Source organism: Candoia aspera, chromosome 3 (genome assembly GCF_035149785.1).
Source record: "Candoia aspera isolate rCanAsp1 chromosome 3, rCanAsp1.hap2, whole genome shotgun sequence".
NCBI classification, from domain to species: Eukaryota; Metazoa; Chordata; class Lepidosauria; order Squamata; family Boidae; genus Candoia; species Candoia aspera.
In genome coordinates, this window is record NC_086155.1 from 136,733,056 (window position 1) to 136,754,077 (window position 21,022).

Genomic DNA, 21,022 nt, shown 5'->3' on the forward strand with positions numbered 1-21,022 from the left:
AGATGTTTCATTACCCAACTAGGTAATATCATCAGCGTGATGAAGTTATTCTTGCACTGATTATGTAACCTAGTTGGGTAAAGAAATGTCTGCAAGCAAACAACCAAGCAAACTCAGAGAGCACCAAGAACTCCACAATTCAACCCTGAGCTATAAATATTCTCTTCTATTGTGTCTTCATATCTTGTGATCTCAGTTGATTGTATGAACAAGCCTATGAAGATAAGCTGTAACATGGTATTTGTTTGGGCATAGCAGGACACAGTGATTTGTTAATAAAGTTTAGGATTTAGTGAGTTTCATGAGCTCAGCTACTATTTTCTGGACCATCCATGCTATACTTACAGCTGAGTTTTGGGGAAAGAAAGGGAAGGGGCTCTTCTCATGTTATACTGCTGTGCAGCTCCTCCTCAGCTCAACATAACTTCAAGTCCTGAAAGGGGAGGGGGGGTGTAGTACACATGCATTCCACTCACACCAGTCAAGGCATTGCTCATCATACCACCTAAAAAGTAATCGGTCTACCCACCTCAAGAGAAAATATTGGACTTTATAAAATCTGTCCTCAGTGTGTTTAGTTTTTCAGTGAGTGTGATGTATATATAAGTTATATGGCTACGTTATACCTGAATGACAGAGTGGCCCAGTGCTGCTGCTGAAGGCTCACACTGACCACCCCATTAAAGAGGGAAGGCAGCAGCTTCTCAGTCTTTCTCTAAGAGCTGTTCCCAGACTAGGATACTGAACCCATAGCAATAACAATTTTTTTGGCTGTGGGAGGAGGATGTAAGTCGCCGTGTTTGTCCTTTAAATAAAACAAACAGGAAATATCTCCCTTTGTGGGACTGGGAAAGGAGAGCATACATCTTCTGAAGGGAAAAAAAAAAGAACCAGATAAAAAAGATCCTAGTTCTGAAATGGCTCAATACAGCTTCAAAGGAAAGGTTGCCTCACTTGGTCTAAGCTCCTTCTCATAGTGATAGAACAGCACATCTGAGCAAAGGAAAGCAGCACTGGGACCCTAGAAAGTTCTGTGAAAAAACAACCAAAGCGCAGTAAATTATTTTAAAATGTCCACCCTGAGAAATTAAATGAGAGCCCACTGACAATCATATTATCACATCCACACCCCACCCGTAGATCAGGGCTACACAATCGTTTTCAGGAATCGGTTGACTCTCCATCTATTTTTCCTTTCAGCACATTAAAAACCGCAATTTAAGAGTGATTGGGGGCAGGGGGTACCAGGAGCTGCAATCAAAGCTTTGTGAGACTGCAAGAACTCAAGACCTTCAGGCTCTGCCCCTGGGCAGCAGATCCCCGTTAGCACATGTTACATACCACAATGGTCACTGGGCATATGTCAAGTATAGGGGGAGGCATAGCAACCTGGGGTTCAGGAGCAGAACTGAAGTCATAATTAGGCTGCAATTTTAAAAACACCCCCCCACTGACTAGCCTGGTTAAGTGTCCAGGGATGGGCTGTTAACCTATGGAGAGGGCTCATTTCTTTGCAGAGAGGACACAATCCAAAAGGAAAACTACATATAATCTTTAAAGTGGCTGATATTTGGAAGCAAAGTAGCCACATTTCAGTGGCAACAGGAGGCCTTAATTTCTCCCCCTACCACTACTAGGTATTAAAAAAAAATACAGCCAGAAACCTGCCCATTTTGGTATCCAAAATAAGCTGCATAGTTTTGGAATGTGCTTTGTGCTAGGGATTGGGTTAAATGTATAAATAAGGATCTTGACTCTAAAAAGCTCTCCACTTACATTCCACTATTAAAATTCTAAAACTCCCATAAACATAAAAACAGGCTGAAATATTTTGGCCACCTCCCTGTAACGTCACCATGGCCTCCTACCCAAGGTGGGTCCCCTGACCATTCAAACATTCCCTGCTCCTGACCTAGCCCACCCTCCAAATCTATCAGGCTACTATCCTCCTGGCAGGGCTGACCGGAAATGTAGACTAACAAATGGAAAGCTGTGCAATAATATATTTTTTAAAGTGAACATATTCATTTGAAGACAAGTGAAGAAATTATCTTATGACACTGAAATTCAAAGATTGACATACACACCAACATCATAGAGATCCACTGATCTTCTTAAAAGCTATTTATATAATGCAAGGGCATTTTATCAACTATCAATTATGAAATTATTGCAAGGGTTGGAAATTAAAGAGGGAGATATCCAGACTGGAAATTCCCTCAGTGTCCCTAGTCAGTAATATTCCCATTTACTTTGTTTCTCAATAAATTAAGTTACAGTTCTGAGAAACAATTATTTAGTACTGAAAAATATACTGCTCAAACTTACAAATAATTCTAATTAAGAATTAACTTATTAATACTATTATGCCCCAAATATTTAAAATTGTTTTCCTTTCTGTTGTATTAAAATTACAACTTAATGGTACTGTCTGGAGGGCCCAAGACTTTGAAGCAGCTAAATATGGATCTTGAGTCCCAACTTTTTCACACTTGGATAACAAACTTGGCATGTTGGGAGTGAGGACTAGCTAGAGAATGCTTTGGATTTGTGAACTGAGAGCTGCAACATTTTTTTTTTAATCCATTCAATCATGTCCAATTCTTGGGGACTGCCTGAACAAGTCCCTGCAGTTTTCTTGGCAAGGTTTTTCAGAAGTGGTTTGCCACTGCCTCCTTTCTAGGGCTGAGAGTGAGTGACTGGCCCAAGGTCACTCAGCTGGCTTTGTGCCTAAGACGGGACTAAAAATCACAATCTGGTTTCTAGCCTGATGCCTTAACCACTACACCAAACTGGCTCTTGCAACCAATTCAGCCCAATGGCTAATCTAGGATCATTCAGGATATTTGATGCAATAGCACACTGGGGCACTAGGGAAATGGAGGTGGGCACATCCAGCTGTCCCATATGGAGAATTAAACCAAGGCAGGTACCTAGTTCTGCTGAGCCTCCAGCAACTGTCCTATGGTGCCTACTTCCCATCCTTCATCCAAACCTTGGCATTTCCTAGCACAGTGGCCTACAAAAAAAGTAAATATCTTTCTCCAAATTTCTCCAAAAAAATCTGAAGATTGGATTCAGAATAACATGCACAAAAGAATGTATTCAACGTAACAATATGTGCACACCAGGCCTCCGATCTGAAAAGATTATTTGCATCTGTACAAGATAAGCCACTTCATGGAATGGCCATCTCTTGTCCGAATGGAAGCAGATGTCTTCTGAACAAAATTAACATTCTACGCTAAGAAAACTCCATTCTGATCCGGCTGTGAAAATAAGTTGTGCAGCTCAGCAATTAACCTGCAAATTTCTACTTCAGTGTAAACAAAAAGAATTCTCATAGCAGTAAGAATTGACTCATAGCTTCTAATTTAAACTGGAGATGCCAAGGATCCGAGAACTTACCTGGGACACTTCGTTTTTTTCAAACTCTTCAAGCTGTTGCTGGAAGCCCGCATTTGGGTTGGCACATGACCTGGACACTCGGACAACAGACAATGCATCCTCCCAGCCAAAATCAGTGATTGTCATTATGTAGGCCACAACCAAGGTTGAGCTCCTGGAAACACCGGCAAGGCTGCATCACCATCCCAGTGCAAATGAAAAGAGATGCAAGGTGAAAATATGAGGTAAACTAGCCTAAAGTCCATTGCTGGATAGAAAGGAAGCATGATACACTTTCCAGGAAAACAAACAAACCAACATGAGATATGAATTAATGTTGAAAAGAAACTGTAGTTCAGTGACAGAACGCATGCTTTACATGCAGAAAATCCCGTATTTAAACCTTGGCAATTCCAGCTAAGGCTGGAAAAACTCTGGTCTGAAACTGTGGATAGCTGCTGTCAGCCAACATCACCGACAGACTAAGTGCAAAGCAGGCCCTGAAACATCAGTGTTTAAGGCAGGGAAAAAGTTAAGTTAGGGAACCTCTACAAAATGTCTTAACTTTATTTCCCAATTTAATCCACATAGACTCCAAGAATTCTGGTTTTTGTCATGTGATATAGATGCCTGCTTCGGTTCTTAAAGAAATATACTGTAGTTCCCAAGGTTCCTTGGGGAGAGAATGACCCTTAAATAAATTTAACTCTGTAGTTTAGCCAAGCTTTATTTTTTTCTAAATGAGTCTGTTTTTGTACAAGACAATCCACATGGAGAATAATATCACTATATCCAGAAGCATCATAAAACAGAGATGCAAATGTCAAAGGAAAATCAATGGATTATTTCCATAAATAAAATACAATTTAGAAAACTTCTTGTTGAGTACGTACCAGTGGACAAGACAGCTCTCACCTCTAAGCCGACATTCATGGATAAAGGCAATGCTTTCTTTAAAGTGTCTGGCTCTAGAAAAAGAAGAAGGAAGTTTAGTACAGTAGTAGAATTCAAGAACTTAACAGCAGATTGCATTGGGACAAGATTTGGTCCAACAGTGAACCAGTCAAATTGACTTGGGTGGGCTTAAAAAGAGATATTGGAATGAATGTGTGAGTGTATTCCCTAAAATGGGCTTATTTGAAGTGCAAGTTTCATAGATCCTTTCCAAGATATTTCATCAGCCTTAAGGTTGCCAGCACCTCAGTTTTCTACAGTTAAGCCAAATGCTGCAGTACTCAGCCTGTGTTTTTAAGCAAACCTTAAAAATTGCTCAAGTAGATCTGCATGTTACAGAAATTGCAATGTAAATAGAAAATACACATAGCATAATCTCCCCCTGCCCATAAAATGTAAATGTTTTATACATATATTACTGAATAAAGCTTTTCTTACTATGTGATGTAAAAAAGACCAGGAATCACTTGGTTTCTGAAATAAATTGTGAAGAAGCACTATATGATGTTCAACTCCCTAATTCCAACCAAGATTTGGGAAATCTGCACTAAATTTTCAAGTATTACCTTTTGCAATGGTGTATGGTTACCATCACAGTTAGATTTTTAAGTAGCAACTGAAGCATTCCAGAAAACATACCAAGCCCTCAACACACAATCAGTTCAGACATTCTGATAGACGGCTAGACAGGGAAGGAAAAAGGAAGAGAGAGCAAAAAGGGGTTCACTCGATTTCTACTTAACTCTGCCCCCCCACCATCAGTAGAGTCACATGGAATGTGATCCTCAAAAAGAAAAGACATGTGCATTGAGATTGGCCTTAAATTCAACTCAAGTAGTTAGGCCTTTTTCAATTAAATTACATAACTAAAGTAACAGCCTATATACATGTTATAGTCAGTCACCACCTAACAATCAAGGATGCCACAAGGAGCATAATACAACAGTTTAAAACATGTCCTAAGTATCAAGACCTCCTGGTTCAAGTCTGAGCTCTTTAGATTATTCAGTCCACTTATAAACTCACTGAGTAGCCTTTAGACAAACAACTACCTCTGCTGCCAGCTACAATAAAAAGCTTGTAAATACTAGTGTACGAGGTATGTAGGGATTATTGGAGTAATAATTAAACAAGCTCCATGCTTAGCACTCCTCTAAAGTAGCTTTCATTGCTGTTTAAAACACAAGTAGGGGACATATTCTCTCCCTTTCCCCTTAGTCTGGAAGAAACATTTGCCCTAGCATTGGGAAAATTCTCAGCCTTGCTTTCAGAGGGTAAGCTTCTATGAAGGTTAGAGCATGCAATGATAGGCCAATGCTATGCATGAAACAGAATTCTATTGGGGGATTGTGTTTTTTGTGGTTACAGGAAAAACTGCATGTCTGCTTTTTGGGAAAACTAACGAACTTCTAATTCAAACCAACCAATTCAGGAGTACATACTGTAAGCAAGACCCATTAAGATTCAAGGACCATATCACAATCACAGTGAAATCCTTCAATACTATCCCACCAAGGAATAGGACCAATGTCATATAAATTATTTCAAAATTACATGTTTTCAAGACAACCTTAAACCAGCTAGGGTTTATTTATTTAAAAGACTTCTGAAGGTAAGACTTGAGTGAATCTATCTGGACATTCTTCAAAAGGCACAAAGGATCACAATTATTTATCTCTCAAATAAACAAACATAAGTTTTTTTTCTAGTTAATGTAAGTGATCCAAACTGAATTCCACTGCCTTGGAAAAAGGGCTAAGAATAAAAGTGGACTTTCACATTGGAACAACTAAACCACATCAATCCAACTCCATCCCAAGCAGCTGCTTTAGAAGGATATCATGGATGATGGCATTAAAAGCTGTTGACAGGAGAATAAACAATACTGCACGTCCTTCATCCTTCTATCAGACAACTAAAGAAAACTCAGGGCCAGACCCAAGCAGAAATCATACTGAAATGGATTTACATCCTCAATGTCATCCAAGAGTGTGTATAACATGTATTTGTTAGGTACCTTCCCCACAAAACGCAGACAATGGTTGGAATAGCCATCAATCTTCAGAAAAGCTTCTTTGAAAGAGGGGCTTCGTAACTACTTTGCTGAAGCTAGTAGGTATCAGACTTCCTTAAAAAAGACTTGATTAGATAAACACATAGACTGTATATTGTATATGGTCTCTTTATTATTTGCTATTTGAAAACTTTTTTGCATGACAATACTGTGGGCAAAATTGTATCTAAATAGTTAGAGGTCAGGACACTGAAGGACATTTCTTCTGTATAAACTGCAAAACCAGAGTTGTGAAGTAAAGCACAATAATTTGGAACAGATTTTCATTTACTTGGGGCAGAGCGGATGGATCGGAACCTGGTCTGTTCCAATTCTAGATATCTATGGGGCTGTTTCTGTAGAGCTCTCTTGCAAACGAAAGAAAAGCAAAGCAGCAGTACTCTCCCCCCAAATATGTTGTTGTTTATATAAAACACCATGGTGGGGGAGTGGGATTACCAGATTAAATGACAAAAAGACCTGGCTTCAATCTGACCAGGCCCTCGAATTGTCCTGATCATAGTGCTGAGTGGATGGAGAAATTCTGTAAGAATAAAACCATTCCACAGTTCCTGTTCTTCTCTTGTTTAAAAAAGAGCTTCATTTTTCCTAAACTCATTTAAGATCTGGGGTACATAAATATACCATTTATGGAAGCCTGGACCAGGTTCCTGAAGCAGATAAGATGATCTCCAGAATCCCCTAGAATAAAGTCTACAGGAATTGTTAATTTCACCAACATTATAGAGGACTTTCTCTGTGATTGTGAAGCTCCCTCTTGAGGGAAGGTAATTTGGTTCCTTCTTTATTTCACTCCAGACAGCCCATGAAAATCCTAGCATCCCTAATAATGTTTAGCATTTCAACTATTTTAAATGCACCTAAATTCTTGGTTTTAAATTACTTCTCTCCTATTTCTCCTATTCATTTAGCACACTATTTGTAAAGTTTTGGGGGGAGTAACAGTTTAATTTGGACAACTCATTAAAAGTCTTCTTTGGTCCAAAAGCTAACTAATATACCTTTTATGAACGCATGCATGCACGCACGCATGCATGAATGTTTACCAGAGGCCATATAAAATTGCTTTGGGTGCCTGATGAAATCAGAACACAATATATAATACTGACCTCCCTTGAAAGTTAACAATAAAGGGAAAAATCCAGCATGCCCTGCCAGCCAATAGTTACAAATCCCAGAAACTGTTGGCCAATACATTTGTAAAGCAGTAAACTGGGGAAGGCCAATACATGGCTTGCACTACTTGTATCTGGCATTGTAGTTTTGGATTTAACTACTGATCCATATGGAAAGTGCACAAATACTTCTGATACTGCAATACTGTGATTATCCTGTGCAGGTGATGAAGCAGGCAGTGTATTATGAACCACCACCTGGGAAAAGACTGGAAAAACACAACTCCAGTTCGATGTATCCAGTAAGCTGAAATCATCAACTGATGCAGTTGCAGGATGCTGGCCTGGGAACTCGCTGTTCTATGAGAGAAACAAATATGCTAAAAATATATCTCGAAAGCATCGGGGAAAGAGGCAGCACTCTGTTCTGAGTGAAAAGGCAGCGCTCCGTTTCCTTCCGCAGGCTCCAGGCAGGCCCTTTGAAACTACTTTTGTTTCTCTACAAATCAGATTATCAGGAAGTGGCTCCCCCCTCCTTTCCTCTCCTTTACCTCTCGTAAGTACAAACAGCGAAGCCTACGAAAAGCGCAGCTGCCACTCCAATATTCTTGGGCAGTTTGTATCGCTTCAGCCGCAAGTCTGAGCTGCTCGGCCTTGAAGTAAAAGCCTTTGAGAATAGGCCCAGCTCATCCGTGATTCAGCAAAACAACTGTGCCAACTAGCCAAGTACTACAGTCTGTCAGGCACTTAATAGCCCCCCAAAGGCTATGCAGGTTTTAAAGAAAGGAGATGGTTGAGCACTTGAGTAGGCTGCCTCAAATACTGCCATGTCCTTACTTTGGGCAGAATAATTGTTTCCATCAAAAAGGCCCTATTTCTTATTTATCTATCCTGGCACATCTCCAGAAAGTACAAGGTGGCTTTGTCTTAACCACCAAAACAAATTACTGATGCGGAGACCAGCATCAATCAGGGCCAGTTTAGTAAACTGCATTAGTACCGCAGTTTTCCAGTCTATCAGGTTTTTTTTTCTTAAGTAAGAATGGGGAAAATCCACAGATGTTTTTGTTCTTAGCTTTCCCTAATACAGAGAGCGCTATATACAGCATTTTCTAATGTATGCAGCTTTTAGCATCAATTCCTCCAAAAAAATGGGGAAAAAAAGCTTCACCATTTCTGTTATGTCCTCCTTTGTTATGTTAATTCCTTAGTGGCTGGTTTTTAGAACTTCCTTTAAAAAAAATAAAAGCTTACTTCAGGCAAATGTAACTATGCCTTTGTTTATGCAACCTTCAGGAAGAGGCTTTCTTTTTCAGACTCATCTTTTACAAACCAATAGGTTTGTGCGTGCAGGGTTTTTTTTCTAACCAAAGTCAGACGCTAGTAGACTCAATTCAGTACTGCCATCGCTCCCATTGCAGTTTGTTCTGAGAGATCCTACAGATTTCCTCCCAAAGAAACCTGGAGCCAATTTCTTTTTTATTTATAACAATTAGAAAACTATGTGCCAAATGAAATTTTATGACAGAGGCAGGGATTACTACTCCCTATGATATTTATTACCCAAACACCTGTATCCAAAATATAGCTGACAGAGTAGCTGTTGTTTCTAAAAAATGAAGTCAAGAAGTCAAGGAGCTAGACATATTTGCAAATCCAATCAGATTTATTTTGCTTCCATTGAACAACACTAAGACTATTATCTAGTGGTAAAATGTGAGCACTGTTTTAAATACTTACAGATTCTGTGAGGGTGAATCTGCAGCAGGGATACATAGGTATTTTACTCCCTGTATAGAAAAGCAAAAGGAAAATTGTAATAAAACATATTCAGAGATAGGAACCCAGTTTTGTTCAGCATCAGTGGCCCCCCCAGAAAGCATTTAAAGATTAAGTTTCATCAGCCACCTTTTTAAAATGCAGCCTAAATTTTAGTTTGTGAAGAGGCAAGTGAATCTTTGCAATGGAAACAAATATTCAGCTTCTTTATTTATCACATTTTAATGTATCTTTTTTATTCTAATGCTAAACTGCTTAATCAACTGTTTGACATGCATTTCTTGCGTTCTTTCATGAATGTAGAAAATAAAATGCATGTGTCCTCTGGGAAAGGAGGTAATTATTTTCAGTGCTATATTTAATTGGTTTCCATTACTTTTTAAAAGCAGCATGGGCTTTTTAAAATAGACATTTTCCTTTTGAAGATTATTGCTGTACTGTGCTGAAGTCTTAATCATCTTCTAATAAGCTGCATTCACTTTTTTGGTCAGCCCTTACCAAAATACTGTAAGACAGAAAGAACGAAAAGTGAAAACCATGTAAAAATTGTCTTGCTGGATTCAATCAACATCCTCAAACTCTTTGGTGCTCTGTGTAAGAGAGAGCCAAAACCGAAAGGCAGTGGAGTCATAAATCATCCTGCCTGTCAACATTCATATATAGAAGGCTGATGTCCAAGATCTCGTTACATATACATTTCCTCAAAGGATGGGCCCTTGATTTTGCAGGTTCCCAACTCCATAAGAGCTACAAGCATAGAATTGAACTCTTCACCTGCTGGTGTCTCAACACTGGAAGATGTGGGAGACAGCACTGCAGGACCAGCAATGCAGTCCTCTGGATTCCCAGTCCCACAAACCATACATGAAAGGGGCTCATTTATTACAGCATTCTAACAACAGCCAGCCAATCTGAAAACTCAAAATCTGAATAAAACATTGATACTTGCTGCTGGATGGGTGCATCGAAAGCTGGCTTGACATATAGAATTTTTCCCTAGAGATTCATAGTACCATCCTTCCTACCCTATGGTGTTAGGATATGGGAAGTGAAGTGGAGAATACCTTGTATGCGTGCATAAACTTTGCTGCAAAACCATCAACTTTGTATTATTCCCAAGAGTATCAAGCAGGAGCCAAGACAAAATGTAAAAGGCGTTTTGAAGTAGCCATACTTCAAAAAGTAAATGTGGTCAAGACAAAATCCAAAAGTGATTTAATTGATTAAATACAATTAATATGATCATTCCCCATGTATTTAATAATTTTCCCCTTCTGTCTTATTGAAAATTACAATTCAGCTGCAACCTTTGGAAAGTAACAGGGACATACTCAAGGCATTGGTGGGCTGCACATTATATACCCAATTAGAAGCATATTCCCTCACCTACTAACCAATTAAAAGCTACTTTGCTAACTTTTTACATATTACATGTTACTAGTCCAGTTTCAATATAGTCCATTTTGTACAGGTCTGCTTGACCCTTGAGGTGTACAGATGTTTACTTCTGACTCTATCAGTTCATTAACATAGTGAAACTACTCAGTTTGTATAGTCTGTTCCTATACTGGAATAGAGAACCTTTAAGAAGAACTGCTGTGGAGATCCTACATTTTCCTACCCTAAAAAAAAAAAGAAACAAAACTTAAATTTGGCTTCCATAACCATGGAAGTACATTTCTCCATATTATTGATATTCTTGATTCTTGATGCCCACTGACTCTTCCCCAATAAAGTATATTGACTGATGTAAATGATGTGTCATATGCATTCACTTTGCATCGGGCAATCAACTCATTGTACAATCAATGTGTCTGGCCCACATCCACTTCATACAGGTCTCTGTGACAAATATCAAGTAGGCATCTTGGTCTATTTTATAAGATCACAAATGTTATCTTTTTTATTGGAGACTAATCTGGCATTAGTAGCATCCTGGCAGTTGTTCAGCCTGACTCTCCTGATAATTTCATTAAGTAGAAGGGGCAGAGGTATGAACCATTTTGATTGGATGAAGGCTACTTCACCTTACAGATCTGCTTTTTCCCTAACATATTTTCCCTTGCCCAATATTACTTGGATAGGGCACCAGTGCTGCTGGAGGAGGCTGAAAAACATATACACAGACCTCAGTAATACTTTCCCATCTTGCTAAAACAATAAAGCAATGCAACAACAACAAACAGTATAAAAGATACACAGGGGCAGAAGGAGGTCAACTAGCAGTATAAGGGAGTAAGTAGAGAGGGCCCATTTATTTGCAGGTGAGTGTAAATAATACTATAGTCTCTATAATTTGGAAAACTCATAACTTTTCTAGAATTACAAATGAAACAGAAACCACTGTAGCATCACAGTTAATGGAGACCCATGTCAGAATCCATCCTTAGTCATGGAAGCTCACTGGAGCCTTTGGGCCAGAAGATTGTTGCTGGAAAAATGGGAGATGGGAATGCTGTGCTTTGAATTTCTGGAGAAAATCTAACAAACAAACAACAAACAGAGAAAGAGATCTGCTTTACTGTTCCAAAACCTGCAAAAAAGTTTCCCTCTCCAACTTTTTTCTTTGTTTTGATCCCCCAGCTCAGTGTTTCTCAACCTTGGGAACTTGAAGATGTGTGGACTTCAACTCTTTGAATAGCATGCTGGCTGGGGAATTCTGGGAGTTGAAGTCTATACATCTTCAAGTTCCCAAGGTTGAGAGACACTGCCCTAGCTGGAGCAATCTAGTTGCAGGGGGAATTGAGGAACTGATTTTATTTGGTACATGCAAGTATTAAACATCTTTCTCTACCATGCCCCAATTCTAAGTTACAAATAACCCCACACCAAAGCACTCATGTTAGCTAAAACTACACACTCATTTGAAAAATGTGTACTTCTTGCCCTCACATGCAGTTCTGCCTTTCATGCAATATTTTTACCAGCAGATGCTCTTCTGCCTGGTACCACCTGATTCAATAGCCTCTCTGCAGCTATGGCCAGAAATGGATGGGAAGGAGGCTACTGGGAGTTTCTCCTTTGACTAACCATTGGAAATCAGAATATATGTAATAAATAATAGCGTAGATACTCTGGAAAGTGGCAGCAAACACAGACCCCGCTGCATGCAAAACAGTCAGGCAGAAGTAGTTTCACACTCGTTCTCTCAAGGCAGCACTTGTGAGTAGGAATTTTCTGAAATGGCAATGAAGCACATCCTGCAAACGAGCACATCAGAAAATCTATCACATCAGGATGCTGGAATAATACCTGGAGTGTATAAAACAACATGTAATGGAATGCAGATTCCAGCCAAAGCCAGAGTCTAGAGCCATCCCTCCAAATTCCAATGTATCTGAAGATGCTTGACAGAATGGGAAGCCAATAAGTTCATTTTCCTCTCAGTTTTCTATTTCATCAGACAAGAGTAACCACAAGCATAAACCTTTTATTTCTCTTAGGCCCTGAAAGTCAAGAAAACAGTTAAACCGATACAAAGGGAGAGTTAACAAAACTAGCGCAAGTCTTCTGATTTCAAGGTTTGCTTCTTTCAACTGCAGCAGTCTGCTCAGCCAAATTTCTAACATTCGCTCTCACTGCCCAGAAGGTGATGATGGCACCAGATCAATAAACCTAAGCTTGGTGAAGTGTTTCAGCAGAATTTTCTCAAAACTCACTACTGCTAGTTAATTTATTGTTCATGTGAACTACATTTAGTGAACTTTTAGTCACAATCTATAGATTTAAAAGCACAAAGTTACTTATTAAAATTAATAAGTATATACTATTAAATACTTTAAGAAGGAATTTTATTTTGCTTCATTAAAACAATTAAGGCTTATAGCACCTGTAACAAGTAATTCCAGTTTGGTTAACCACATAAACACCATTCTGTTCTACAATCCATCTTATTTTTATCTGTTTTTTAAAATCTATTCTTAGTTTTTTATGTTGCAACCTGAGTGTAAATTCTATTTAATGGAATGGATAGACTGTAATGATTATTTTTAAAGAAGAACGTGAGAAAGGAAAATCTAAACGTCAAAAATGTGAGATCACAACATTACACATTCATATTTTATACGGTTCAAAGAGTGCCTAGAAATAACAATTGCTGCGGCTAATCTGTTAAAAAAATGAAGACAGTAGGAAATCTTCTACTTTCAAACAATCGCAGATGCAGGGAACATGCCACATTAAAATTTGTTTCAGTAATTTGTTTCCTAAGATTTTTTTTTAGCTGAGAAAGTATATTGTTCAATTACATTAAATTAATAATCCATGTGCTGAAAGAATTTATTTATTTATTTCATTTAATTTTTATCCCACCTTTATTATGAAAGAAAATGTAACCATCCAATTTTAAGCACATTCTGCTAAAGACATTTTCTCTAACTATGTTTAGAATTGGAAAATGCATTCTCTGGAATGTAAGTGACAACCAATTTGTAGGAACACGAATGTCCTTTTTGCAAATTCTCTTGGATACCACAATAACTTTACATCTCAATTCCCCATCTGTTCACAGACCAACGAATCACTACCTTTTTTTAACTTAAAGGGCAATAAAACTTTTAAACTGTCCGAACCTCAGCACAAATTTCTAGACTGAAATCAAAAAGAAGCGGGGGGGGGGGGAGAGGGAGAGATAAGCATTATGGTATTTTTGGCATTACACTTCTCAGTATTAAAATTTATGTAAATTTTTCAACGATGACTTCCAAGAAATATTTTTTAACAGCCAAAACCAAAACTTCAGGGTACCTAATTGTGAGGCCAGATGCAAATAAGAAGCCTCAAACACCTGGCAAGTTCTTTCAGGTTAGCCCAAAAACCCCCCATGTGTTATTTTGACATGCCACATCAACAGATGAGGAATGGATACTCTTCTTTCGTGAGGGGCATTTTGTCAGAAACGGCTCAAGTAGGAAACAGTTGGTTTCTCTTGGTTTTCTCAAAACTAAAACAACAAGAGGTTACCAAGAGTTCTGGCCAGCGCAACTACAGGACCAAACAGGGCAGGTGGGGGAAGAGAAGGACAAGCCAGTAATTTTGTGCCTTTGTCCTTTCAGTTGCTTTAAAGGGCAGTCACCCAGGGTAGAACATGAGACTCTTGACTCATTTTATTATTGAAAATATTCAAAAATTCCAGCAATAAGTAAAGCCAATGTACCGTTACTTCACCACTGAAGATGAGCATCCTACTATATGAAGGAAACAGATTTATACACACACACACACACACACACACAATGAAGGTTTGAAGATTATGCAACATGTTACTGCTTTGAATATATCACAATGTTTGATCTTGACATTAGTGAAGCAATTGCTGAATCCCACTCTTCAGGTTGTATTTGCTTTAAAAATTAACTGTATCGCTCCAACTTAGATTATACTGAAATTCCTATTAAGGTGATATAATATCATTAAAGTGTTGATACCGAAGTCACTAACAAGTCAAAGACTCCAACTCTAAACTATTTCAGAAAAAAGGGTTCACATCACCGAAATCTAACACTTCTCCAAGAAGATCAACATACTTTTCCTTGAAATTCAGTAGACTTCTTCCAGTTTTCAACAACTTACTTTCAGATGTTGATTTTATTTGGCTCTTTAAGGACAGAAAAGATGGAAGAACTATATTTAGTTCTGAGAACAGGATTAAAAGTCAAATGAGCTTGCTAATAATGGAGGGTATATACAGAAGAGTTTTAATGAACAACATGGAAACATTTAAAATTTAAATGCTTATGATACACTACTTTTGAATCTCCAGACCAGGGTTTCTAAACCAGGGTTCTGTGGAACCCTAGAGTTCCACATGAGGTCACTAGGGGTTCCCTGTGAGATCAGGATTTATTTTAAAAAATATTTCAAACTTGGGCAATATCACATTAAAGAGTTCAGTTTCATTCTATTTTTAGTTTAAGAACACTGTTAATGCATATATACAGGCCTACACATGAAACGAATATAATAATTTTGTACAGGGTTCCCTGAGGCCTGAGAATATTTCAAGGGTTCCTCCGGGGTCAAAAAATTGAGAAAAGCTGCTCCACACTATAAATTTGTGCTAGCAAAATGATAACTATAGTTCACGTTACAGCAGTATTTCCTGAAATACTACAGTTAATGAAATTTCAAATTTTTATTTTTTTAAAGTCCCCTTATTAATATCAAGGATATTGAAGACAATCTAAATCAGTGTTTCTCAACCTTAGCAACTTGAAGAGCATGAAAAACACTGATCTATATGAACCTCAGGTTTAGAGAGCTACCCTTATCTTCTCAACGGATGTACTGAATTATGTAAGACTATGTTGCCAGCTCCATATATTTTTAAGTAGAAGGGAAACTTTTCTAAGCATAGGATTCCCCCTAGGCATCTCATAAAATGGAAATTGTAGAGATGTAGCTTTATACAGAAGTATTAGTCACAGAGAGTCTGAGTCTTTACATTGAAATGAACCTTTATTTTTATTTTGGACAGCCACTGAAGGTACAAAAGTCTCCTAATATAGCTTATATAAGACAGTGCAAAAAATAAACATCACCATGATTCCTCTTAAAATATTTAAGATGAAAAAAAATCCTTACTTTTTAACTTCAGCTCTTGTGTGCTTTAAACAGAAATAACCAAAATGTAATTCGATCACTGATGTTTAAAGAAAAGTCAGTGAGATTTTCCAAGGGACTGGCATGTATGTATACAAAGAATGTATAATTTCAGCCATCTTAGTAGCTACTAGGGAAATATGAAGTACATTGATTTAGAAATTTCATTTCAACCCCTATGCCAAAATTCAGCATTGGTAGACCCCAGGGTTACTCCAGACTTCTACACATAGCTCTCCCGAACAAATCACAATGAGTAAGTATGAGATATTTGTACAGTGCTCTCCACCAGAAATCTACACCCAATTTTGGGGGGTTCCAAGTAAAGTCCTCTTTCCCTTTTCCTAGTTTTTTTTTTATAACCTTCTAATTTAACATATTTTAACTCATGTCACTATCAATATTTACTGGAATTAGATCTGTGAAATTCTGAGGGCTGCTGTGGGCTTGCTGTATCTATGTTATCCTCTGTTACTGGATTTATGGACTTATTTACATATAACAGATGTGAGCAACATTTGGTGACCAAAGGCCTTAACATGGAGGCAGGGGCCTCAAAGTGGTAGAATCACATCACATCACATATATGGAAGGAACTGGATTCTAGAGGGAGATTGACACCTCTTTATTTTAACTGTGATATGCCTGATTTAAACCTCATGGTACAATTTTTATATACTTCCCACTTTAAAATGGTAGGAGCAATGCCATCAATTCTTAGCAATCATGCTCAACCCTTTCCTGATGTGAAGTCCAATCCATTTCAACACCACCATTCCTCCCAGGAGGATCCATTTTACACATTAGATCGCAAAGACTTGCTGGAAGTCTTAACTGCTTTTTGAAAGCTCAGAAGGATTGGGGATGCCTTGATCTTCAGGGGAACACTATTCTAGAGGAGAGAGGCAGTTACAGAGAAGGCCCATGGTCCCTGCAGATAATACTCTCTTCAGGCAGGAACCCAGAGGGAGCTTTCTCTTCCAGCTCTTCACAGGCAGGCCCTGGGCAGTCTAAAGATACCCAGAAACTGAGTTAGGAAGAGATTTAAGGGGACCACCAGCATTTTGAACTGCATATGGAAACAAATTGATAAACTGTGCAGTTCTTGAAGCAATGGTGTTATATGGGCAAAACAACTGGTGCCCATAATTGCCCAAGATGATGCATTCTGGAGCAGCTAGAAATTTCAGATGGTCTTCAAGGACAATGCCACATACAGCACATTGCAGAATCCAAATAAGAGGTGACTAAGGAATGAGTGATCATAAGCAAAGTCTACTAGCAAAAGCCGACAGGAGCTGACGTACAACGTCTGAAGGAATACATGTTGCCCGTTGCAGTCCAATCTGGTGATAATCAGAAATCCACAAATACAATTACAACCAACACTGGTTGAATCAAATGGAAGTTAGAGGACAATAACTTATCATGCCGTGGTTATGATACTGGACTCATTTGAACAGATTAATGGAAAAACAGAGTAATCAGAGTTCTTGAGAAAGTGAAAGAGCCTCCTCTTTGCACCTACACAATTATTCTTCAGTAACAATTTCCCCCTTCATCTCAGCCTCAGCCCATTACAGAAACAGCCCTAAGTCATAAATTGTACTAGTGCTAAAGTAGCATTTTCCTTCTTATTCCTACAGAAGCCACATTGGTTTAAGTTTGGTAAATGTCTTATCCTACCTCCAGCATGGGCCGAGCACTGTCGTGGATTGAAAGAATGTGTGTTATGTTATTCTGTTGTAGTTGTTCAGTGTCGCGAGCATCTGTAACAAAGAGGAGACCAGAAAGTAAAATCATCATCTGTACCTATCTTGGTTCTTATAAACATCCCAAAAACATTGAGATGTTTTTCACTAGCGTAACCTACCACTCAGGGTTGTTATGAAAGTAAAATATGGAAGAACCATACTAACCCTTTAAGGTCCTAGGAGACAAATACAATAACAATATAGTTTGAAGGTGGTTTAATTTTTTGATTCTATAAAATTAATAAAATCAGAAAACATGATTTATTATTAGGTTTGCCACCACAATGTAGCTGGATTCCAGCATTTTTAAAAGCTAACTGAAAGGTTTCAAATTTCATATACTTATCTGTAAACTCTTCTATGGTTTCTGATGAAGGTCCAAATACACAGTTAACTGAATAAATACATTCAACAGCTTATCCCCACATCACACCTCTCTATAACAGAAAAAGCTGCTTGAACATACACATTCAGAGAAATATTTTTTCCGCAAAAGGGAAAATCCCAGACTTCTCCCATTACAAACTACCAGCACAAAACAACTGGCTAATGACCATGTTAATCCCTGAAACAAAATAGTTAATCTGATCTTTTTAATCTTTTGCTATTAAAAAACTAGCACTTTTTTCAAAATCAACATCTTTCTTTTTAAACAGTGAATTTTATGTCATGAGGGGAAAATAAATTTAGATTAAGACCCTTCTTAATACCTTGCTTGATGTAGCTATTAGAGCAAAAAGAAAGCTGTATCAACATTAATTCTAAAGAAATTGGAAAGTTTCCCCTTATACTTTAGGGCAGTATTTCTCAAATCTCAGCAACTTTAAGATGTGTGGACTCCAAGTGCCAGAATTTCCCAGCCAGTATTCTAGCTAGGGAATTCTGGGACTTGGAGTCCACACATCTTAAAGTTGCTGAGGTTGGGAAACACTGCTTTAGGCGTTGGGATGGGTGCAGCTTCTGTGGGGATTTATTTATTACGATTAGATGCCTCTCTCATTATGAACAATTCTAAGCAGCATACAGATCTAAATATAGTAATACAGTTACAACATAATTCAAAACAGAACCAGATCATCAGCTCCTTTCAAACTCCAAGAACAGTCCAATCCATTTCAACACCACCATTCCTCCCAGGAGGATCCATTTTACACATTAGATCGCAAAGACTTGCTGGAAGTCTTAACTGCTTTTTGAAAGCTCAGAAGGATTGGGGATGCCTTGATCTTCAGGGGAACACTATTCTAGAGGAGAGAGGCAGTTACAGAGAAGGCCCATGGTCCCTGCAGATAACACTCTCTTCAGGCAGGAACCCAGAGGGAGCTTTCTCTTCCAGCCCTTCACAGGCAGGCCCTGGGCGGTCTAAAGATACCCAGAAACTGAGTTAGGAAGAGATTTAAGGGGATCACCAGCATTTTGAACTGCACATGGAAACAAATTGATAAACTGTGCAGTTCTTGAAGCAATGGTGTTATATGGGCAAAACAACTGGTGCCCATAATTGCCCAAGATGATGCATTCTGGAGCAGCTAGAGATTTCAGATGGTCTTCAAGGACAATGCCACATACAGCACATTGCAGAATCCAAATAAGAGGTGACTAAGGAATGAGTGATCATAAGCAAAGTCTTCTGATCTGGGGAAGGCTGCAACTGGCACCAAGATAGAGCTGTGCAAAAGCTCCTCAAGCCACAGGTGCTTGTTCCTTGAGCAGAAGCTATTCAGAAGACTCCAAAATACAGAAAGTTCTGCTCAGGTAACTATGACCCATCCAGAACCAAAGATGGAACGTCTCTGAAATCAGTAGATTGCCACACACAAAGCCACATTGTCATGCTGGGATTGAGTCGTATTCAGACCCTAACAGTCTCCAGGCAATGGGAGAGAAAGAACTTTAACCACATTTCCTGTTTAATATGTGTACCTGAGTATCATCTGTATATTTAATTTAAACATTAAGAATGATCTTCCATTTCATACACATGCACACATGGAATTACATTAATCTTGATATTCAACAGGAAATTACATTAATCTTGATATTCAATAGGAAATTACATTAATCTTGATATTCAATAGGAAATTATATTAATCCTGATATTCATTAATGGTCTGAATAAATGAATAATATATCCATAAGTTGGCTACTGGGGGGCTCCAAAAATACTTTATCTTTACTCTCAAGTTATTTATATATTACCTCTGCAGGAACAGCTCACAGCATTTCAAGGGTCATTTGATATAGGGTTAAAAAGTAGCAAGGCTGGAGAACTTCAGGAAGTATCGACTTTTGCTATAGCCATAAACATTTTTTTAAAAAAATGTTAAGATATATTTTAGTCTTCACTAACTACAGAAGGGAACATTTAAAAGAACCAATTTGGGAAACAGATACCAGGCCTTGGTTTCATCACATTGGGTGCTTCTGACTTTAAGCTCATATTGCAAAGCAAATCTCTTCATAGTATGATTCTACTAAGTTTCAGATGAGATTGTGTGCACCAATCTATTATCTGTTTTTTACAGATACAAACTTGCATCCCCTCTGTTAATAAATCCAGGTTACCTATCTCTCATTTGATGTAATTTTTTAGCTTTTGAAAAGTATTCCTTCACATTATTTTCCATTCTATTGTTTATATTCTAACAAATGTCTAAGCAGAATTTCTAATGAGAGTGAAGGCTGTGATTAAGCAACTATGTTCATTAGGTTTCTCCTCTGATGTAATTCTGATCTGTAATATGTTTCGGGGTTTCTGATGGAACAGGAATACAATGTCAAATTATGATCTGAAGTGGTGTACCATCTCACCTGACCTGGAGATGCACCTGATAACAGCATGAAATTGTGCTTTTCAAGGTAAAAGCCTGTAACTGTACCTTCTTTTCATTACCTGGTTAACCTTCAAAAGTCTGCAGTTCTAACCCACCATTTCTCTGCTGTAGTACTGAACAATTTTTCAGCAAAATGGGATAAAGCTGATGAAGGGTTTGTCATTTCATTTTTGTCTCAAAATCAAAAGGGGAATGCTGAAGTAAATGGGAAAAGCATCTATATTTCATATTTTAAGAGAAACAAAGCATACTGGACTGGTTCAAATTATGAAACTACAATTTAGCTGAACTGAAGTAGTTTTAGGTCCCTATGCTTCACCTTCTCCTCCAGCTTTCACTTCTATTTTAAGTCAGCCCTGGATGAGTGGTCTGTCAAAACCCTAAACCGTGGTGAATATTAAATATGGCCAATTGAAACAAACTAGCTTCATAAGCCAAAGTTTGAAGCTGTCTTACTTGAGTAAATTATATTTAAAATTGACCACACTTTGTCCAGGGTTTGGTCATGAAGGACATTGAAAAGGC

General features: G+C 38.2%; 1 protein-coding gene across 1 annotated transcript in view; it reads right to left on the bottom strand.

Moving 5' to 3' along the window:
- DUSP22 (dual specificity phosphatase 22) overlaps positions 1-21,022 on the bottom strand; it is a 35,682-nt gene that overhangs the window by 4,843 nt on the left and 9,817 nt on the right. The window contains exons 3-6 of the mRNA XM_063298822.1: positions 17,596-17,678; positions 9,271-9,320; positions 4,281-4,355; positions 3,409-3,580 (exon numbers count right to left, since the gene is read on the bottom strand). Coding sequence (XP_063154892.1) covers positions 3,409-3,580; positions 4,281-4,355; positions 9,271-9,320; positions 17,596-17,678 — 380 coding nt within the window. The remainder of the gene's footprint in view (positions 1-3,408; positions 3,581-4,280; positions 4,356-9,270; positions 9,321-17,595; positions 17,679-21,022) is intronic.